This window comes from Sebastes umbrosus, chromosome 19 (assembly GCF_015220745.1).
Source record: "Sebastes umbrosus isolate fSebUmb1 chromosome 19, fSebUmb1.pri, whole genome shotgun sequence".
In the NCBI taxonomy this organism is placed as follows: domain Eukaryota; kingdom Metazoa; phylum Chordata; class Actinopteri; order Perciformes; family Sebastidae; genus Sebastes; species Sebastes umbrosus.
The window spans coordinates 4,868,406-4,889,239 of record NC_051287.1 but is presented as its reverse complement, the minus strand read 5'-3'; the positions used below and the strand labels follow the sequence as shown (position 1 = coordinate 4,889,239).

At 38.0% G+C, this 20,834-nt stretch overlaps 1 protein-coding gene across 10 annotated transcripts in view; it reads right to left on the bottom strand.

Moving 5' to 3' along the window:
- The window catches only part of fcho2 (FCH and mu domain containing endocytic adaptor 2), a 50,866-nt gene extending 30,685 nt beyond the window's left edge, over positions 1–20,181 (bottom strand). For 3 of the 10 annotated variants that reach the window (XM_037752148.1, XM_037752149.1, XM_037752147.1), the window contains exons 1-6: positions 19,970–20,180; positions 8,121–8,212; positions 4,019–4,093; positions 3,785–3,926; positions 779–931; positions 431–535 (exon numbers count right to left, since the gene is read on the bottom strand). In XM_037752148.1, coding sequence (XP_037608076.1) covers positions 431–535; positions 779–931; positions 3,785–3,926; positions 4,019–4,093; positions 8,121–8,212; positions 19,970–20,002 — 600 coding nt within the window. In that variant the 5' untranslated portion in view covers positions 20,003–20,180. Of the gene's footprint in view, positions 1–430; positions 536–778; positions 932–3,784; positions 3,927–4,018; positions 4,094–8,120; positions 8,213–19,969 lie in introns of all 10 variants that reach the window. The other 7 variants (XM_037752151.1, XM_037752150.1, XM_037752154.1 and 4 more) reach the window with 5 other exon arrangements.
- Positions 20,182–20,834: the final 653 nt, after the last annotated feature.

Below are 20,834 nucleotides of genomic sequence, written 5' to 3'. Positions count from 1 at the left end.
TGCTGCGTTTGAGATGAGCCGTAGACTGTGATCCCGGGGAAGCAGAGCTGCTGCTGCTGCAACTCCGCTTTCTCTTGGGGGGAAAACAAAAAAAAAAAAGCGGCTAACTGGAACCAGTTCTGGTGGCGGAGCGGAGCTGCTGCGGTGTGGGAGGATATGGAGGCCAAAGTCTGTTGATCTGATTTTAATTTGGAGTTTATCTAATCAGTCCGTCAGATGGATCCAATCAGGGCTTTTCCACAACGATTCCGTTACGGAGGAAAAAACACAATCTGGAGATGATACAGGGCCCGAAACGTGGAACACACACACACACATACACACGGGACTGACAGATTACACAATGAAAGTGTTGCGTACCACAGAGACTAGACAGAGCACATATATTTCATTAAAGCACATCCGCACAGGAGAGAGAAAATCACAATACCTGTGCAGTTTCTGCCATCTTCTGTTCAAACTCGGACTTGGCGGCGGCATATTTCTCCACATACGACTTGTAGGTCTCTGTGGCTTTTTTGGCTTTCACTCCAGCCTGCCAAACATAAACAGACAGATAAATGGCTATCATCAGTTTATGTACGATACACACAAGCGCCCCTCTGTTTTCCAACATCAACTGACAAAATCAGCAAGAAAACCCCGAGCTCCGCTTCACATCTGAAGGCTTTTGGGGGTTAAAGTTTCTGTACAGACTGGAGTGTTAAAGCACTTCATCATGCCTCATTACCATACCATGACTACGTGGGTGTGTGTACGCATGAATGTGACCTCCCACCTTGTCCACATCTCTCTGGGTGGCCCCCTCTTTGCGGAGGCGCTCCTGCTCCACGGTTTTGGCGTTGTAGATCTCCTTGGACTTGTGCAGAGCCTGAGAGGTGGTCTGGATGTTCTGCACGGCCTCCAGGGTGGACGCCACCTCTTCTTTTGTCTGACAACACACAAACACCGCGTACAGGAACTCCGTTAACAACAGGCTGAATAATATGTGTCACCCATTGCTCCACTAACTATGGAGTTGATTCTTGTATAGTTAAACATAGAGCTGCACGATTATGGCCAAAATGATAATCAGGATTATTTGTATAAAAAATTGAGATCATGATGATTCATTGATTTAAGGGACAACAGATATGTTTTACTGCACTTTAACATTTAAATAAACAGACTGCTTTCACTTCCATGTTGTGTTACGTTCCTGCTAATGTACAAACATTTTCATTAAAAAAAACTGATGCTTATTCACAGTACGTCTCCTAGAATCAAAATAAAATTGTACCAAAACTTTTTGCTCAAAATGAAATAAACAGAGCACTGCTTTCACTTTCACGTTGTGCAAATCTTTGCATCAAAATAAGACTTAAAGATAAGTTCACCTGAGTTTAGTGCATTTTCATTCAAATGAGTAATATGCAGTATATTACTCTTCTACTCTGGACTGCACCCGCAGCATTTAGTAAAGTTTTTCACAGGCTGCCGCTACACTATATTATAAGTATTTACTAATGATTACGAAATTATTTGTAACCCTTTAAGAAATTGTATAAACATTACATAGATAGATATTTATAAGGATTTTTTAAAGGTTAATAATTGGTTTGTAAAATATCTATAAACATTATTTAGATGGTTATTATGAAGTTGCAACTGATGATTATAATACCTTGTTAAATGGTTAATAAATACTTTATAAAGCATTTCTTAAAAGTTTAAAAAATCATTTGATAATCACTAACAAATACTTAATATAGTATATAAAATGTTATGTGTGCAACAATAAACTGTTAATAGATAGCGTATTAATCAGGATGTAATTGTTATCGTCTCTTATCAGCTATGATACAATATATAATGTATAAACTAATTATTTCATATTACACAAACTACTAAAATAACAGAAGTTATAGAGTTACTAATAATTAATAAACCTAATTTATAATTTCATTGTTTGTTAACAGTAAAATAACTAAGTTTAATTAACTATCAATTTACCATCTATAAATGATGGTTATTATAAAGTGTTACCTAACAGAATACACAATAACGACTTGTCCTTGAATCCCCTTGTTTATGATGACTTAATGATGTAATAACAGACACTATCTCAGTGTAGACGGAGCTCCTTTATTGCTCTAGTAAAACGCTATTGCAGTCGCTCGGTTTCATGTGACACAGAACTGTTGCACGGTGCAGCAGGAAGCGGTTAAAGCTATACAGTCGCTGTTAAAAACGCTATAAGACTGTTCTTAATAGACCACATTCGCTCCATCTGTATAGCTCTTCACACCAACTTCCTCGAAGGGCATATGAAGAGAAATATAATCAAGGGGTAATGACAGTGGCCACACAGTACGCTTAGTCGTTTGTTTTACTCATCATCATCTCTGAACCGTCTTTGTTACTCATTCTGACACATTTATGGTTTAATGCAAACATCAGTGGAGTTAGCAAAATAAATTATGTACACATTGTGAGCAGCCACACTCCAGGATGGGTGTTTATTTTGTGTTATTCACACCGCTTGACTACAGTCTGCGCTGTATCGGCAAGTTAGCCAAGAAACACAACGCGGAGAGGAGCAGGGATGTGTTGGGGAAGAAGTGACGGAGAGACACTGTGACAGCCTTTTTGTCATGCTGAAAGCACAGACATAACTCCACTGATTCCAAAGCTCCTATTTTACTTTGTGTTCTGTGGCTTCATGCATGAGATATGAGCTGCTGGTGTGTCTCAGCAGAGAGGAGACATAGAGGTGTAAAAAACGCTTCATAGAATAACACGGCACACTATGTTTCCTCAGGATGGAATCAACTATTGAACTAAACTCTTATACTGCGATGTAAACTTTATATAGATTTGAATTGCATGTTTTCCAGCTCTTTGTAGTTTCTTCATGTTTCCGTATACTATCGTTACTTTTTCCTCCAGATACTTTTATTGGTTGCTTTGGACAGGCATTATGTTGATATATGACTTGTTGAGTCGAAACGCGTTGGTGGGTGTTATCCATGTCTTAATAAAGGATTTTTAATGCACAATCAGAGTGCATCGGATGTCTAGTAAGCTGGACAGTCACTGTTTTTTATTTTTATTCAGCTATTAAACTATTTATTTTTCTTGTGGAGCGTTGACTTTCAAACCGGCCGTTTGTCAGCTGATCGGTCGTGCTGATATTTCGACCAATATATCAGATTTTTTACCAGTGAAATTTACACACATGCTGCGTGATGGTTTTGCGGAGCACACACAGCGGCACAGACAGAAACGTTGAGAGAAGGTCCTGTAACTTTGTAAATTACAGTTAGTAAATGTAAATTATTTAATAGTCTATGTCTTATTATGAACATACAACCCTCTCTTAGTCAATTAGTTGACTAATAGGTCGTTTTGGTTTTAGTCCACTGAGATTTCTTTCGTCGATTAGTCATAATTTTATGTTTTTTTTCATGCTTAATGACTTATTTCCAAGAAACTTATGAGCACATCTCTGGTTAACATAAGATTTAAAGTGGTGCTTTTGTGGGATTCTTTGTCGATTAAACCTAATCGATAAAATCGTATGAGTATTATATACTAAGAATTTCTTTGGTCGAGGACAGCCCTACCATTTTTCACAAAAGAAAAGTCACAAAAACGTTTGTGTATGCTGTCAGTTATAGTTCTTAGAAAGAAAGAAAATAGGAATTGGCCAAAATAATTGCAAAATGTGCATCTCTAGTTTTTGTACAGTTGCTTTTGTTAAGACATCAGTTTCCTACAGTTTCCTTATCCTCCATCTCCTCACCTTTTTGTGTGCTTTGGCCTGCTCTTCCACATACTTCTGAACCTCCTTTATAAGTTCCTGTAGTTTCCTCACTAGCTCCATGTGACAGCTGGCCAGCTTCTCTGTCGAGGTCTTGAACACATCCCACACCGGAGCAAAAGTCCTGGGATAAAAGACACACATGATAAGACCCTTTTACATTCATTCATGCTGGTGCTCTTTACTTCAGACAACTAGAAAGCTGTTTACACTCACCCGAGCTGAGAAAAGTTGCCAGCTGACTTGGCCAGTTTGGTCATCGACCTGGCGTAGGCCTCTTCAATAGTACTCCTGGGACAGAGCAAAAGAGAGGACTAGTTAAATCATTAGAAATGATCTCAAACAGCAGTTTCATCGACCCCGAGATAACAATCTGACCTTTAAAACCCTTTCATAGTATGACAAAGTTTTTCCAAAGTATTTGCAACTAGGTTATGGCTCAAATAGGGCATGTCACTAAACAAGTGAGGATCCCAGCCAAAAACACTCACTTAGAAACTTGCAACATAAATGTTTGACCACATGCGCTGTGTGTGGGCAAATGAACGTGGTTTGGCTTGTGATTTGTTCATAAACCTCATGTCGAAGCTGACAGAGTATGAAAGCCGGTGTTTGAATCCCCTGCTTCCCTCAATTTCCCTTTTTTATTCCTCCGTTCTGCAGCAAAGTGACAGGAGTAAAAAGAAAAAAGAAAAGAAAAGCTGCGGCAGTGTTATAGTGAAAGCCTGAATTATGCATGTCTCATTTAGCCAGCCTCTCTCTGCAGTCACGTCACAAGAGCAAGGTCAGCCAGGGGGAAACAGGACAAACGTGCACTCACACACACTCACACAAATCCATCATAAACACACACAGGTACACACTGGCAAACATCCAACAGAGCACAACAACACAGAGCTATATTCCCACTTCTACATCTCTGTGTGAGCCCAGAATAGCACTTTATTTTTAAACGTTAGCATGTTGTAAATACTGACAAAGTGCCAGGGGAAGCCTCTGCCTTTCAATAAAACCATAAAAAAAACTTCTTAGTGTTTATATTTCTGGACCAGAACTTCAGAAAGTAGAAGTTTAAACTGTGTTGTGCACTGCAGGGGCATTATCGTTCTTCACAGCTCTTCTTCTATGTTAGTTACACAAAACTTTTGACCTCACATTCAGGTGTGCACTTCTCAACGTGAACTTTGACTTATTCCTTGTTTCCGGTTTCATGTGTTGTATGTTGGAGGTTGTATTTTATGTTAGTTACCACATACTGTTTGGGCCTGAACTCCGTTACCTTGAAGCTGAAGTAGGCGAGATCGGAGCAAATATGATTAAAAAAAGTATTTTTTATAAAACGGTCACTATATCGTGACAGTAGTGCATGAAACAGGTAACCTGAAAAAGAATCATGTGCCTGTGTCCTCCGGTGCTCCTAACGGCATCTGCAAGATTTCACAGAACGGAGGAAAACAAGCAGTCAGAGCTGATCTGAGGTCTGCTGTCCAGCTGCCGTCTATGAGAGCGGGCTGTCAATCACTCATGAACTCCGACCAAACGGTCAAACTAGGCAGCGCTGATCAAATATGAATCAATATTATGTTACGTTAATGCCTATTTCTCTCCTCAAATGTTTTCAGAATCATCTTGTAGTGCACGGTTTAGCTGTAAAATGAGAAAGTTTGTGACCCAGCAGCCATGTTGGAAATCTCTTGAAGGAACGCCAAGTACTGGTCACATGACCGGAGCACAGCCAATAGGAACGCTCTCTCTCTGAAATGACCTGTGTTTGGTCAAAGTCTCCCGTCACGGGCTAGATTTTCTAAAGCCTGAAAACAGAGGAGCCATGAGGAGGTGCAGAAGTCTAGTTTTCTCTAAGAACACTTGAATTACAATATGCTGAAAGGTTATTATGGAATTTTTGTCCAATGATGCCAAAAATATACTGACTACTGAAGCTTTAAAGTGATGTTAAGGGGATAGTTCGGGTGTTTTGAAGTGGGGTTGTATGAGGTACTGATCCATAAACTAAAACTAGCAAACACACTCTGAAAACTAACTAAATTAAAATTAAATTGAAAAGTCAAAACTAAAATAAAATAAAAAACGATTGAAAATTCAAAACTATTATAAACTTGGTGCTGAGACAGCTCAAGAAAGATCTTTGACGGCAAAACAAATAGGTATTACATTTCTTTAAATGACATTTAACTGTCTTTTTGTGAAGTTTATTTGGCAATGAGAGTCCAAAGTCTAAGTCTGATTGCCGTCTGACGTTGCATGTGTTGAATCATTTCCTGTAAAGTGGTAAAGTATGTTGTGTTTTTGTGGTACTATCTGCTACAACGGTATACTTTGTCAATTAGTATGTAGTGCATACTGTATAGAGTTGGTATGTTGTCACGCTGTGGGAGTGTACTAGTATGTGATCCTTGAGTTAAGATTATTTATAGTCTTCTTCAGGTCACTTCTTCAACTGGAGAAGGTCATCTGTTGTCTGAACGTTGTCAGTTTCCACTTAAAGAAGAAGTGAGAATGAGACAGCAGCGTGTCTCATTCTGGTAGTTTTCCATCTTTCAGTGCAGATAACTGTGACAAAGCAAGTACAAGAGGTTTAATAGATGTGTGTGTGCTTATTGGAGATTGCTAATATCATTTTAGCCTAAAAATGCTTTTGTGAGAAGGGGCCCTGGTTGACAAGAGTGCAGTAACAAAGATATTAAGACAGTGTACAGAGCTTCTTTCTCCACCAGAGGGAGTCATAGTGCAGCTTTTCAGAAGAGAAAACACATAAAACATCAGTCTGTGAATTGAAAAACCAAAGCCAGCCTGGAAACTTGCACAATGTGAAATGTGAGTTCTGTCTCCTTCATGAATAATGTGCTTTACAAGTAGAAGTGCATTGGCAATCATAAGCATCATTCAGCTACAGAAACTCTGCAAAAAGCACAACAGATGTGCTAAAGAAGCTGATTTTCCTTTGGATCGAGCCATAATGTTCATGTCAAATTCCCATACATCTTTCAATAAACACAGTTGATGGATCATATCCTCCACCGAGTGTTATATTAAAGTGTCTGAGTGGCTCCACTGCTGAATTCCAGCGGTTCGACCATCTATCATGTGGCAGGTTATAAACACACACCTCTGACACGGTGACGCTAATCTTCATGGAGGTGGGAAGGAGTTGAAAAGAAGCTGTTATTATGGTGTTATCACGCTGCAGACGCTGAATGCTGGGTTACAGGTGGGTTTAAGCTTCTTTCACAAACAGGTTAAGTTTACATAACATTCACAACGCTCCACTTTTTGACTGAATTTACTGTTTAGTTTCCTGATGAACAGAGAAACCCTCCTTAAAAGACATTAATAGGGCTGCAACTAACGATTATTTTCAATGTCGATTAATCCGTTGATTATTTTCTTGATTAAATCGATTAGTTGTTTAGTCAATGAAATGTCAGAAAATGGTGAAAAATGTTGATCAGTTGTTTTAATGATCGGTTTAACGCCACTAATTTCTTAAACGCATTAACGCAATTTGCGATTTTTAGATTGTAGCGGACTCAGTTTTAAAGCTAGAGTGAAAGGAGCATGTCTTGAAGGAGGATAAATAATGCCAAAAAAAACTGCCATAGCCATTTTCAAAGTGGTCCCTTGACCTCTGACCTCAAGAAATGTGAATGTAAATGGGTTCTATGGGTACCCACGAGTCTCCTCTTTACAGACATGCCCACTTTATGATAATCACATGCAGTTTGGGGCAAGTCATAGTCATTTGAGCATATTTGTTATGCTAAATGCATCACCTGTGAGGGTTTCTAGTCAATATTTGTCATTTAAGATACATTTTGAACAGAAAAAAGTGTAATTAATTAGCGATTAACTATGGACAATCATGCGATTAATCGCAATTAAATATTTTAATTAACAGCTCTAATAATAAAAGATCAATACTTGACGTCCGTGTATTCATATTGCCACGCAAAACATCACGATACTATGCTAAATCAATGTTTTCCCCAAACCCCTTGTAAGAACAAACCCATATTATGGTTTGAGATGTACGTCTGTAGCAATCAGACACATTGCAGAGTGGATTTTAGTTTCGGTCTCAGTTAAGTACTTGGGTGTTACTTAACTACAGACGCAAAACAAAGAACTGGAACTGCATGTGCCGACATGGAAGTACATTTACAAGAAAACCACGAAACAGGTAAGACGTGTACTGAAGCACCAAACATAAGAGGTCAATGAGTAACGTGTTGTGTGTACTAATTAACGTGTTGTTCACGTGTAGACTAACTGATGTGTATCAAACTACCGTGTGTCTTACCTTTCTCTGATGAAGTCTGTCAGCTCCTTGGAGGATATTTGGCCATGCTTCATGTTGTGGTAGAGCACATCGAAGCCATTGTTTTTGTCACCCTGTATTGCAGAAACAAAAATGCAGAAAGATTAGTCATCAGAACAAGTCTAAACAAACAACAGCTCAGGTATTGATCTGATGTTACCGTGAAGGCTTTCTCTACCAGCAGCATTCTTATAGTCTGCATAGCTTCCAGGTGCTCGTGCAGCAGCCTCTGGTCAACCATACTCATCTTTGCCATGTTTCAGTTCAGAGTAATGGATGTTAGGAAATGTTTAAAACTGTGGCGGACTGGTCTAAAGCTCCAGCACACAATGTAAGAGGTCTCTGTTTTGTCGTAACCATGCCACTGGGTAACTGGTGTCCAGTTGCATTGATGCTTTAAAGAATGCAGGTACCTCTGAATTATTAATATGAATGAAAAATGTCGGGTTTACGTTAAAGAAAATACAACATCGTTTGGATTTGGATTATTAAATCATGGCTAAATGAGGACCAACATTGTTCCACCCCTGTAGACACACTGGTATTTTGTATCTTGTGTATGTTTTTATGTGTGTATCTTTGTAGATGATTTTTTAAATTTTTCTGTGTATATTTTTTCTTTTCTTTTTCTATTTTAATATTTTTTTTTTATTAAATTTTTTAGTTGGTGTTGTAAATGAGCATTTAACTATAAGCACATAACACAATGCATCTAGTCCTTGACTTTTACAGATGCAATGCTACTGTGAAGTCCATATCAAATAAAATAAACTATAATCATAAATGACCATACCCTTATAATTAGAGTTGAAACGAGTAATCGATTAGTTGTCAACTATTAAATTAATCGCCAACTATTTTGATAATCAATTAATCGGTTTGAGTAATTCTTTTAAGTAATAAAAGTCTAAATTCTCTGATTCCAGCTTCTTAAATGTGAATAATTTCTGTTTTTTTACTCCTCTATGACAGTAAACATGTGAATATCTTTGAGTTGTGGACAAAACAAGACATTTGAGGACATCATCTTGTGCTTTGGGAAACATTTTTCTAACATTTTATAACATTTTATAAACCAAACAACTAATCAATTAATGAAGAAAATAGTCGACAAATTAATCGACAAAGAAAATAATCATGAGTTGCAGCCCTAGTAATAGTGCAGTTATGGTGACACCCTACTACTTCTGTTAAGGGTGATTATTTTCATACTGCTTATCTAAATACTAAATGATAGTTTACATGGTAAACAACATGCACAGAAAAATAAATAAGACAATAAATAAAACATAAATTGAACTGCAAGTTACGGCAAGAAAAACAATCTGAATGAATTCAAAGAAAAATATCACAATAAATAAAAAATGTGCTTAGAGGAAGTCTCTCACTCCATTACTAAGCTCCGTCCTGTATTAGAGCTAAACCAATCAATCAGCCAGGCCGACATGTCAATATTAGCTTACTGCAGGCTGTTATGTGCTGTGTGTGTTTTGTGTTTTCTTCCTGCTCTCTCTGGTGTCTCTCTTCAGGTACCGCCCTGACTGGACACACCGGTGCTCAGTCTTTCATTAGGAGCTGGGGGGTTACGGTCGGGGAACGTAACACACACATATAGGTAAACTGGATGTGTATATGCCAACCATTAAATAGTCTGTCCACCAGAAAGCACTGACAAGTTGATGTTTTCAACTGTATAATGTTTTCATTATGTGTCTTGGATCCTAATCGAGATTGTTTGTCAGTCAGTAGTTCCCAACTTATTTTCCTTGAGAGAAGCTGAGCACCTCCTCCTCTTCTCCCCCATATTTTCAGACGTCATCATCAACCAAAATGTACAAATCCTTGAACAAAGCCCTCAGTTTGTATAAGGTGTTTCAGTGCATGAAATGAGTTAGTCTTTTTTTATTTCATAAACTTTCTTTAATATATATATAACTTGTTTTTTTGTTGATAATTATTATCTCTTTTATTCTATTTTATTTTATTAAAATGTTATTATTTTAATACAATCTGCTTATTTTGTGTAGTTTTTTTATTGTTATTTTTATTTCCTTGTATTTTATTTATCTTTTATTATATTAAATACCCATCTTTTATTGCTGTCTTATTCAATTAACTTTTATATTGGTTGTTTTGGTGTGCATTAGTCTCTAAATCCATTTTTAACAACAACATGTTTTTGTCAATCGTCTGTGCAGCACTTTGAATTGCATTTGACTTGTTTGAAAGGTGCTATATAATTAAAGCTTGACTGATTGATTGATTGATTGATTGACTGTCAGCTAAACACCAACAAATATGGATATTTCGTTAGATAATAACGTGATTACATCTATCTTTTTCCAATAAATGTTGACTTTTGGACTTTACAACACTCTGTGTATATTGTTTCTGACTCGTGTCACTCAACATTTCCAATAACTCCAGACAGCACTAGAAACTAATTCTACAAAGTATAATACTAATAATATTAGCCTGCTCTTTATCGGACACTGTGCACAAATACTGACTTTAAACAGAATGTGGTCTGCTAAGTAGCAAAAAATATATATGTTTTAAAATAGATTTATATACAGACTTTTGTATAAATTATCAAGTAAGTGTTTTATGATTTTAGTTATACATATTTGCAAATCTAATTTTGGCAACCTCAGAGTAGACGAATCCTCCTGCACCCCCTGTGACCCCAGGGTGGGAACCACTGGTTCATGTTGTGTGTTTATATCTGCAAAAATGACTAATGGCTGATATATTGTTAGTTTGTTATCAATTTCTTTAAGTATCCATATAAGTATCTGCTTCAAATGTTCAGTATTGGTCAAACTATATCCTGTACGATAACTAGGACTGATATAAAGTAGGCCCATGTAGACGGTATGCATCAATCAGACACCTGCAGTATCAGATAATAAACATCATTTATGAACTTTACTATTATAGACAGACGTCAGGTGCTAGAATAACTTGATGGTGCTGGGTTTGTATTCATCAAAGCAACGCTATGTTTAGCAGCAACAAGCGGCCTACATTTTTTTTAAACACATTGTTCTTGACACACCTTCAACTCAAACAACTTCTTGTCACTTCTGAGAAGAGAAGAAGAAGAATGAAGGACTGAAGGACTCGCTCTACCTCAATGAAGACAAACAAGGAAACGCATACTTTCACTAACATGTAGGCTGAAGTCAACACCACCAGCAGTTTATCCTCATTCTTGTCTATATCTGCTGGCCAACTTTGTTTCACCTCAACCCGAGACGGTCACAGACACTTCCTGGTTCCTGAAGCAATCCGCTGTCAGCAGTTTGGCTACGACACCGGTAACAGCTTTTACAAATCCTATCTTTTTTCCACATTGACAGACGGATGAAAGGTCAGGAAGTTTATGTCAAAGTGAAGCTCAGAGGTAGCTCTTTATTTACAGAGCAAATAGACACTGCAATGCAAGCATCCCTCACTGGCCTACATTCAACCCCAACGAGCAGACCACTGTGATGTGCTTCCTGTTGTCACAAGATAACTATAACCAAAGTTTAGCAGTTAGTTACAACGCCTGCAGCAAACTAGTGCATGCATTAGATGTCAAGACAGGAAGGTGAGACACAGACCATAACAATTAAGCTTGCATAACACCTACACCTACACCTACACTGCCTGAACGAACACAGAGCGAGACACACACATTTTGGACAATTGGCCAATCGGTTGGACAAAACAGGGAAGTGACGAAAGTGAGCGAAAAACACACGGAGCAGAACAGGAAGAGAGTCCATTCTGTGTGCAACAACTGTGCAGCTTGTGAGGAATGTGATATCAATGAATACAAAAGAATAATAAAAACAAACACAGGAAACAGCTCAGGGCGTTTTTCAGAAGGCTACAATATTGATTCTGCAAAAAAAAATAATCCTACAAAGCAGTGGGCAAGAATATATAAAGACGTCGCCTTGAACAAACCTGAAGTATCTGAGATTTAAACTACAACCTGGGGCTGTCAAAGTTAAATAACGTGTTAACACAACTTGGATTTTTAGGTTCTAGCGACTCAGTTTTAAAGCTAACGTGAAGATACTGGTATCATATGAAACTAGAAATCCTAATGAATCCATTGGTATCAACCATGTCAAACTAGCTTGTTGGGAAGGAGACTAAATAACGCTCCAAACTATATGCTAAATTTTAGTGAAGAAGAACTGGCATGGCCATTTTCAAAGCGATCTCTTGACCTCTGACCTCAAGATATGTGAATGTATATGGTTTCCATGGGTACCCACGAGTCTCCCCTTTACAGACATGCCCACTTTATGATAACCACATGCAGTTTGGGGCAAGTCATAGTCAAGTTAGCATACTGACACACTGACAGCTGTTCTTGCCTGTGGCGTTGAGTTTGCCATGTTATGATTTGAGCATATTGTTTTATGCTAAATGCAGTACCTGTGAGGGTTTCTGGGCAATATTTGTAATTGTTTTGTGTTGTTAATTGGTTTCCATTGAAACAAATACATATATTTGCATAACGAAAGCATATTTTCCCAGTCCCATGTTGATAAGAGTATAAAATACTTGACAAATCTCACTTTAATGTACATTTCAAACAGTTACAAAATGTGTGATTAATTTGCGATTCAATATTGTAATCGATTGACAGCCCTACAAACATCTAAGTGGTCTACTTTGGGCTGAGTAACTCCATCTACATGAGCAGCGGCAGGGAGAAGTGATACTGGCGTACCACAGTTTCTCAATGTCCTCCTCTGGACACTCATTGATGAAAGCCTTCGTGCTGCTGGGTGTTTAATATTCCAACCACACGTTGTGAAATTCAGAAGTCCTCATTATGCTTGGATTTAGATGGAGAGGTTTCTAACTCCCTGCCCCACCCCAAAGGGAGGCTAACACGCTGAGAGGTTAGCACACACATGTCAATCACGGTTTGCTTGCAGCTGAGATGGTTCATAAATAAAAAAGGAAGAGAGCGAAACAGTGTCAGCTGTCCAATATTCAGCCGGTGCCAATATCATCACTGGCAGAAACAGATCCCAACATGAAGTTAGATCCCGGCTGTGACATGCTGTCTACAGACCACAGGGGACTCTGTGTGCTTTATAGGTGGACAAAAAAATGTAGGTAATAACCCGGCAACTAGACGGCTTACGTCACGGTTGAATGAGCACTAATGCTTTTGCTGGGAAGAGTGGGTTCACTCATGAGCACGGAGGAGGTGAGCTCTGATGGAAAAAGCAGCAACCTCTATTGCTATTAATGAGAATTTAATGTACAGCAATATACTATGAGTTCAGGTTATATACAGGCAGGGGTATTTAGTCGGTTCTTTTCCTGGAAAGAAAGCTACTACGTCCGGACTCAGGTCATTGAACACTGACTGAGGGAGCTGCTTTATAATCATTAAGCAAACAAAAGCTTAACATTAGTGAAACAGCTTTGACTCTTGATTCTGCCACAATTTAACCCCCTAATTTCCAATAATTCCTGTTTGTTTTCATGGGCAATATTAACAAGTCAAGATAGTCATTTTGGAAAATGAATCTAAACTTGGAGTGGGCTATATGGTGCCTGATAAAAATAGACCAATAGAAAGTTCAGAAAATGGTTTCACTTAATATCAATACAAATCATCATCTTTAAGATGTGGTTTTATTTTGAAATTCCCACTTTATATATATATTTTTTTTTTATTATAAAGAATAAATTGTGTTTCATTTAAATGCCTGGGAGAGCTCAGTAATAAAAATGTCAAATCATATTTTAGTTGCTTTTTGTGAGATGATATCAATGTATCCGATTGTGTTAAATGGGCGTATGATATCGTCTCATATCGATCGTAGGCGCCTGACTTGAATCAAATCAATATCATGGCAGACTTTGTGATATCAGCAAATATAGTATCGTTGTCCAAAGAATCTATATAATATCATTATCATAAAGAAACTTGTGATTTAAACCCCTAGTAAGAACAAAAAACACACTACAGGCTAGGGCTGCTTAGTCCATTAGTCATTTTCTTAATGCTTTTTTAATGCTGAATGACTTATTTCAAAGAGCACATCTCTGGTAAACATAAGATTTTAAAGTGGTGCTTTTGTGTGATTCTTTGTGGAGAAACTGAGTTTTACAGATCTGTCGATTAAATCAACTAATCGATTAGTCGACTACAAATTTCTTTGGTCGTGGACAGCCCTAATACAGGCACACACTACTTGAAGTTTGGCATTTGAAGTGCAATGATAAATTGATTCATCAATTAGTTGATCAAAAACTAACTATGTTGATAATCAATTAGACTTTTAAGTAATTTTTCAAGCAAAAGCATCAAACGTTCTCTTGTTCTTGCTTCTCAAACGTGAGGATTTGCAGCTTGTCTTTGTCTCATGTGTCAGTAAACCTGAATGTCTTTGGGTTTCACTTCACTATACGCCTTATTTGACTTCATCTAGGAGTTATTTATACCTTATTTTATTGACTAAACTATGAGGCACAGGAAGTGGTATAATCTAATGGCTCGGTTCAAGTCTGTGAACCGTGAAGCCAGAAAACACACTTTTAATATAAACACTCTATTGTGTTTTGTCACTCACAGCAATAACAGCGCTGTAATTACAGAGTAAATCACACAGAAAGAGAAACAGTTACAGTACATGGCCGACATCTTTAATCTGAAAAAAACACCTTAAAGGACAGATAAACAAAACCACAGAGCTGCAGTTTATCATGTAACATCTGCCAGACAGAGAGGAGGACAGGAATTCACCCTCTGTCTATTAGAAAGTAATATACCAGGTTCAACATCCTGTGAGAAGGGAATCAAGTATTTATTGCCTGACGGGCAGTAATGCAACCCGTGACACGGAGAGAACCCTGGTTATCTTTCAGTATTATACTGCCTTCCTCTTCAATAATACAACAATAAAAGATGACCTAAGCTTGAGTCTGTAAAAACATCCACTCCTTTCAGTATGCTGGTGTATTGTCTCATTCAGAAGGTCGGCAACTAACAAGTATTTTCATTATCAATTAATCATTTTAGCTCCACGTGCATCCATAAAAAAAACACTGATTGCCAAGTAACCAAGTAACCATTGTCAAGTATGCTTTACACAGCATATGTATGTAGGAAATGACACTAGGATTCATAAGGGGTGGGAATCACCAGAGGCGTCACAATACAATATTACTGCAATTTTAAACATTTTGCAATATCCTGAGTATTGCGATGATAAGATATATTGTTTTTTATTACCTTCTTTCAACTGCAAATTATGCACTTTGTCAACATCAGCTTTAATTAATAAGATACAGTTTTCACTCATGTTCATCTCAGAGTTTTCATTCACATATCTTGAGGTCAGAGGTCAAGGGACCCCTTAAAAAACGGCCATGCCAGTTTTTCCTCGTCAAAATTTAGCGTAACTTTGGAGCGTAATTTAGCGTTCTAACAACTAGCCATGTATATCCATTCAGTATTTATTTCTTTGCACTGTTTGTATTGTTTACACTTATAGAACACTTGACTTGTATACGTTTCTATACACAAGTACATTTAGAGAGATGCATTAAAAGCCAGAGTCAAATTCCTTGTATGTATGTACTTGCTTTGCAAATAAAACTGATTCTGGTACCAGTCGATTCCTTAGGTTTTCTAGTTTAATATGATACCAGTATCTTCACTCTAGCTTTAAGACTGAGCCTGCTACAACCTCTGAAAGACAGAATATAAAATAAAATATTACACATCGCTAAAGGTTCAAAGAGTATGTACATACTATGACTGCTGTGGCTGAAATGTTATTAAAGGACCATAAAGGTAAGACAAAAATGATGACTGCTATTTCGATGTACAACTTGGTTCTATGAGTATCTCTCTGCCACTTTCATTTTGTCAAATTAGCTCTCAGAGGAATAAAGATTAGAGAACCCTGGCATATAGTATGTGCAGTCATCACATAATGGTGTATCAATGGTATCAGTTTATTAAATAGGCGTAATCAGTCGCTTAAGTGTGCTTTGGGAAGTCTTGGTTGTATAATTTCCTCTATATCAACTCTGTAAACAGGAAACAATCAGGTAGGATGAGGAGCGTCCCAGCTGACATGACTCCTCCAGGTAAAAGCAGTGGAAAGAACGACTGCACACTTTCACTGAACAGCTAAACAAGACTCCCTCTCTGCAGACAGACTGTGAACGGCGGCCCGGTGCAGCCTGCAGAGACCCCAGAGTCTTGAGCACAGAGCGGGTAGACAGACAGCAGGATGACATCACAGCGTCTGCCCTCGGTCATGTGACCAGAGAGGTCTGGGAGCGGTGCACTGAGCTGTCACATCATCAGACTAACACATACACACACAGGCCGGGCTTTGTTAGTGGTATAAACAGAGATGTAGTTGGACTTGACCACTACTTACAGTTGGCTACTGGATGAATCCCACAACAGTTTAGTTTATCACAACGTATGACCCATTTCACCACCTCTAAACCCAGCGTACATGAGACCTGGGACGCAAGCAGGAAAATCAAATGGCAAGATTTCTGTTTCAAGCAAAAAACAAACGTCAACGTTGACCGAAATCTTTTCACCCTGAGGGACTGAAACCACACGACTCGATCCCACAGCAAGACCTTCCTCTAAAGACAAACATGGAGAGCAATGTGGTAGCTTGCGTAAGCTGAAAGGAAATGCATCACCATCGTCCGGCTCGTCTTCTTACTTCAGTCTTTGCTGTGTGTTATTGTGATACTTTACATGACTGTGAAACTCGTACACAGCGTGAGAACCTATCAGACCACACACACACACATACAATACAGACAGCAGGGAGAAGAAGCTGGCCATCCCGGGGCTGTTGGCTGTATCAACAGTATTTGCTTATTATCACACTGCCATCTTATTTTCCCATGACACGCTAGAGGCTAACAGACTCCACGTTAAACATAAGCTCATCGTAGATGCAGGGCTAAAAACTAGCTGGACATACTCATCCACTGCTTCCTTTCAGCACATGTGGGGACAGTCATACATTCAAACTTTCATCCATAGTGAACTAGCTTACTCAGACACATTTCACACACAGAAAAAAGGGAAATGGACTTGCAAATATTTCAAGTGAGCGGAAACGTTGCAGCCAGCCAGTGACCGAACAAGTGCTGCAACTTAAATGTGACAGGAGACGACATGGCGGTATCATGTCTGGCTCCTAATTCCTAAAAAACTTGTTTATTAAGCTGAGAGGAGATGTTGTCTACATCAGATTACATATAAGGAAACAGAAATGTCTCTACAAAGACTACAGAGTGAAAGAGCGCAGAGTGGAGACAGGTGTACAAGTGAAGTCTAAAGTGTGTCTGCTTGCTTGTGATGATTTGTAGTCAAGTCAAAAGGGAAATGGATGCATCCTCTTTTTGCCAAGTGTGTGTGTGTGTCCTGCATTTTAAACACACAGCTGATCTTTGCCATCACTGGATTCTCTTGTGTCCCACTGCAGGGGCACAAAGGGCAGATTGAAGAATCAAGAGGGCCTCGGCTCTCCTCTTTTCCATTTAGTTAATGATGAAGTCTCCTTTAGAAAAAGGCTTTTGGAGGTTGACAGCGACTGTACTTTTCTAAATTGCTTTCGCTTAATGCGATTTTCAGTAACAAAGTTTGTTTTATCAGCTTTGAAAGCAGCCTTCACCACCTGGAACTGAGGTCAACTGAGGCTAAAAATCAGAGCTGTATATCACCTTAGGGATGACAGGGATGCAATATGAATGGTGGCTATTTGACCATATTGCAACAGCCTACAAAATAGACATCAACATACCATTCTATATGTAAAATATATATGTTTTAGCAACACTACACTACATTTCCAAGAGCTGTAAGTCCACCTGATCATAGAGAAATAACAGAGAAAAGCAATAACACATGTATTAGCGTAGATGTCATCACATTTACCTATGGCTTTTATCCAAAACTCCTTCTTGAGGTGGCCAACCAAAGAGACAACAGCATTTATGACAGTTTAAATGACTCAATATGAGACTAAAATAAATCCAAAACATGACCTATATTTGCAGGAGTAGTAATCGTGAAATAGCTTAGAGCTGAATCCCTATTAATGAAGCAAGAGTTGTTTTCACACTCACAAGACAGGGATGCAATATGAATGGTGGCTGTTTTACAGCACTTTATACTAATGCAAGTTATTATTTAACATAGCAGCACTAAACCACACTATATGGAAAATATATATGTTTTAGCAACAAGAAATGCAATCCAAACACTACATTTAAGAGCTGTAAGTCCACTTGATCATAGATAACAACAGAGCAAAGCAATAACACATGTATTAGCAATAGATCTCCCATATTCAGACATCACATTTACATATAGCTATTATCTAAAACCCCTTGGAAAGAGCCCACAGCTTTTATAACAGTTTAAATGACTCAATATGAGACTAAAAAAAATCCAAAACATGACCCATATGTGCAGGAGTAGTAATAGTGAAATAGCCCCAATGAAACTAGAGTTGTTTTCACTTTCACAAGACAGGGTTGCAATATGAATGGTGGCATTTAAGAGCTGTAAGTCCACCTGATCATAGAGAAATAACAGAGAAAAGCAATAACACATGTATTATTAATAGATCTCCCATATTAAGTAATCACATTTACCTATGGTTATTATCCAAAACCCATTGGGGTGGCCAACCACAGAGATAAAAGCATGTATAACAGTTTAAATGACTCAATATGAGACTAAAAAAAATCCAAAACATGACCCATATGTGCAGGAGTAGCAATAGTGAAATAGCCCCAATGAAACTAGAGTTGTTTTCACTTTCACAAGACAGGGTTGCAATATGAATGGTGGCATTTAAGAGCTGTAAGTCCACCTGATCATAGAGAAATAACAGAGAAAAGCAATAACACATGTATTATTAATAGATCTCCCATATTAAGTAATCACATTTACCTATGGTTATTATCCAAAACCCATTGGGGTGGCCAACCACAGAGATAAAAGCATTTATGACAGTTTATATGACTCAATATAAGACTAACATATATACAATAACACCTAAACATGACCCATATCTGCAGCAGTGGTGGCTTCAGCTTAGAGCAGTAGCTCTAATGAGAGTTGTTTTCACTTTTAATAACTCTTTAAGGCTTTAGTGTTTTGTAAAAAAGCAATAATATAAAGAAATAGAGATATGCATGTTGCTGAAGGCAGCAGTGGCTGTCAGTAATGAAGACTTTTACTTTTCAACCTGCTATAATAAACCACAGCCACGTCAAATGGGAAGAGAAATGACCTTTCAGAAGTAAACAGACAACACTGTACACAGCCTAATAATAACATCCACACTACAGCAGTGGTTATTTACACATATTAGCTAAATGTCCAGCACATTAAGAGTTTGATTCCTTGTTTTTAAAAGCTGTTCTCTAACTTACTAAACATCTGGCCTCTCACTGAAACTTTGTTACGGAAGAAAAAATGATTGACAGCCGAGGCGACCAATGGCATTCCAGGAACTGACCATGAACATTCCAAACGAGCTTGAGACAGCCAATCAGCGGTGAGCTTTGAGCTTTCATGTTAGGTGGGTTTAACAGAGAGGCCCCAAACCCCCGGAGTGGCAAAATAATAATCGCCGAGGAAAACGATGGCCGGCCGGGCTGACTGCTGACCAGTGAGTCTGGCGGTTTCAAGCCTATAACTACCACTTTAACGATGATTCCTGGCTGATAACATGAACACAGTAAGATAATATAATAAGGAATAGCATAGGTGTAAACACGGTGATTTAAAAAGCACCACCTACCCAGAAATGCTCTAGGAAGTAGGGCGTTATCATCTTGTTGTAATTCCTCTTTGCCGCTTTACATTTGTTGTTAACGTAACTTTTTTAAAGCGTTAAATTCATCCGCCGTTTTCTGTTTCTATCTGTTGCCTTTTCCCCGTTTTCCTCCTCCTTTCCCCTTTCTTCTCCCTCCCCACCTACAGACTCCACCTCCACTCCGTCTGTGTACTGCTGCGTCTGGTCTGCTCTCTCTCTCTCTCTCCGCTGTGGTTTCTTCCCGTAGACATTTAAGACGTTTGGTGGACGAAACAGCGCTGCCGGTGGCGGAGAACAGAACTTCGCCGAATGTTCGCCCATGGACGTCGCTGGGTAAAAATGATGCCTTCAAGTGCACCGCGTAAACTACTGTACTTATGTAGGCTGGAAATGTTGCAGTGGTAGATTGAGTAGGATCAATTTAATAATGTTTAAATTGATTGAAAGTAGAAAAAACACGCCAGACAACATAAATATACACAATAACCATAATGCTAAATTATTAATCAATTAAATGTTATTATTATTCCAACCCAGCTGTGAACACAACGTGGGAAGGATTTTTTTTTTTGCCTTTTATTATAATTATAATAATAATAATAATAATAATAATAATAAGTAATAAATAAAATAAAAATATAATTAATATTAAATAAAAAAAAATTATATTAAATACAATTAATAAATGTTAATACTAAAATGATTATTATTATTATTATTATTATTAATGATAATAATAATAATACATTTATTATTACAGATGTTACAAAGTGCTTCACAAGACGATAAAAGCAGATAAATAAATTAAAGATATGGTAACATGGACAAAACAGAACATCACAGAACATAT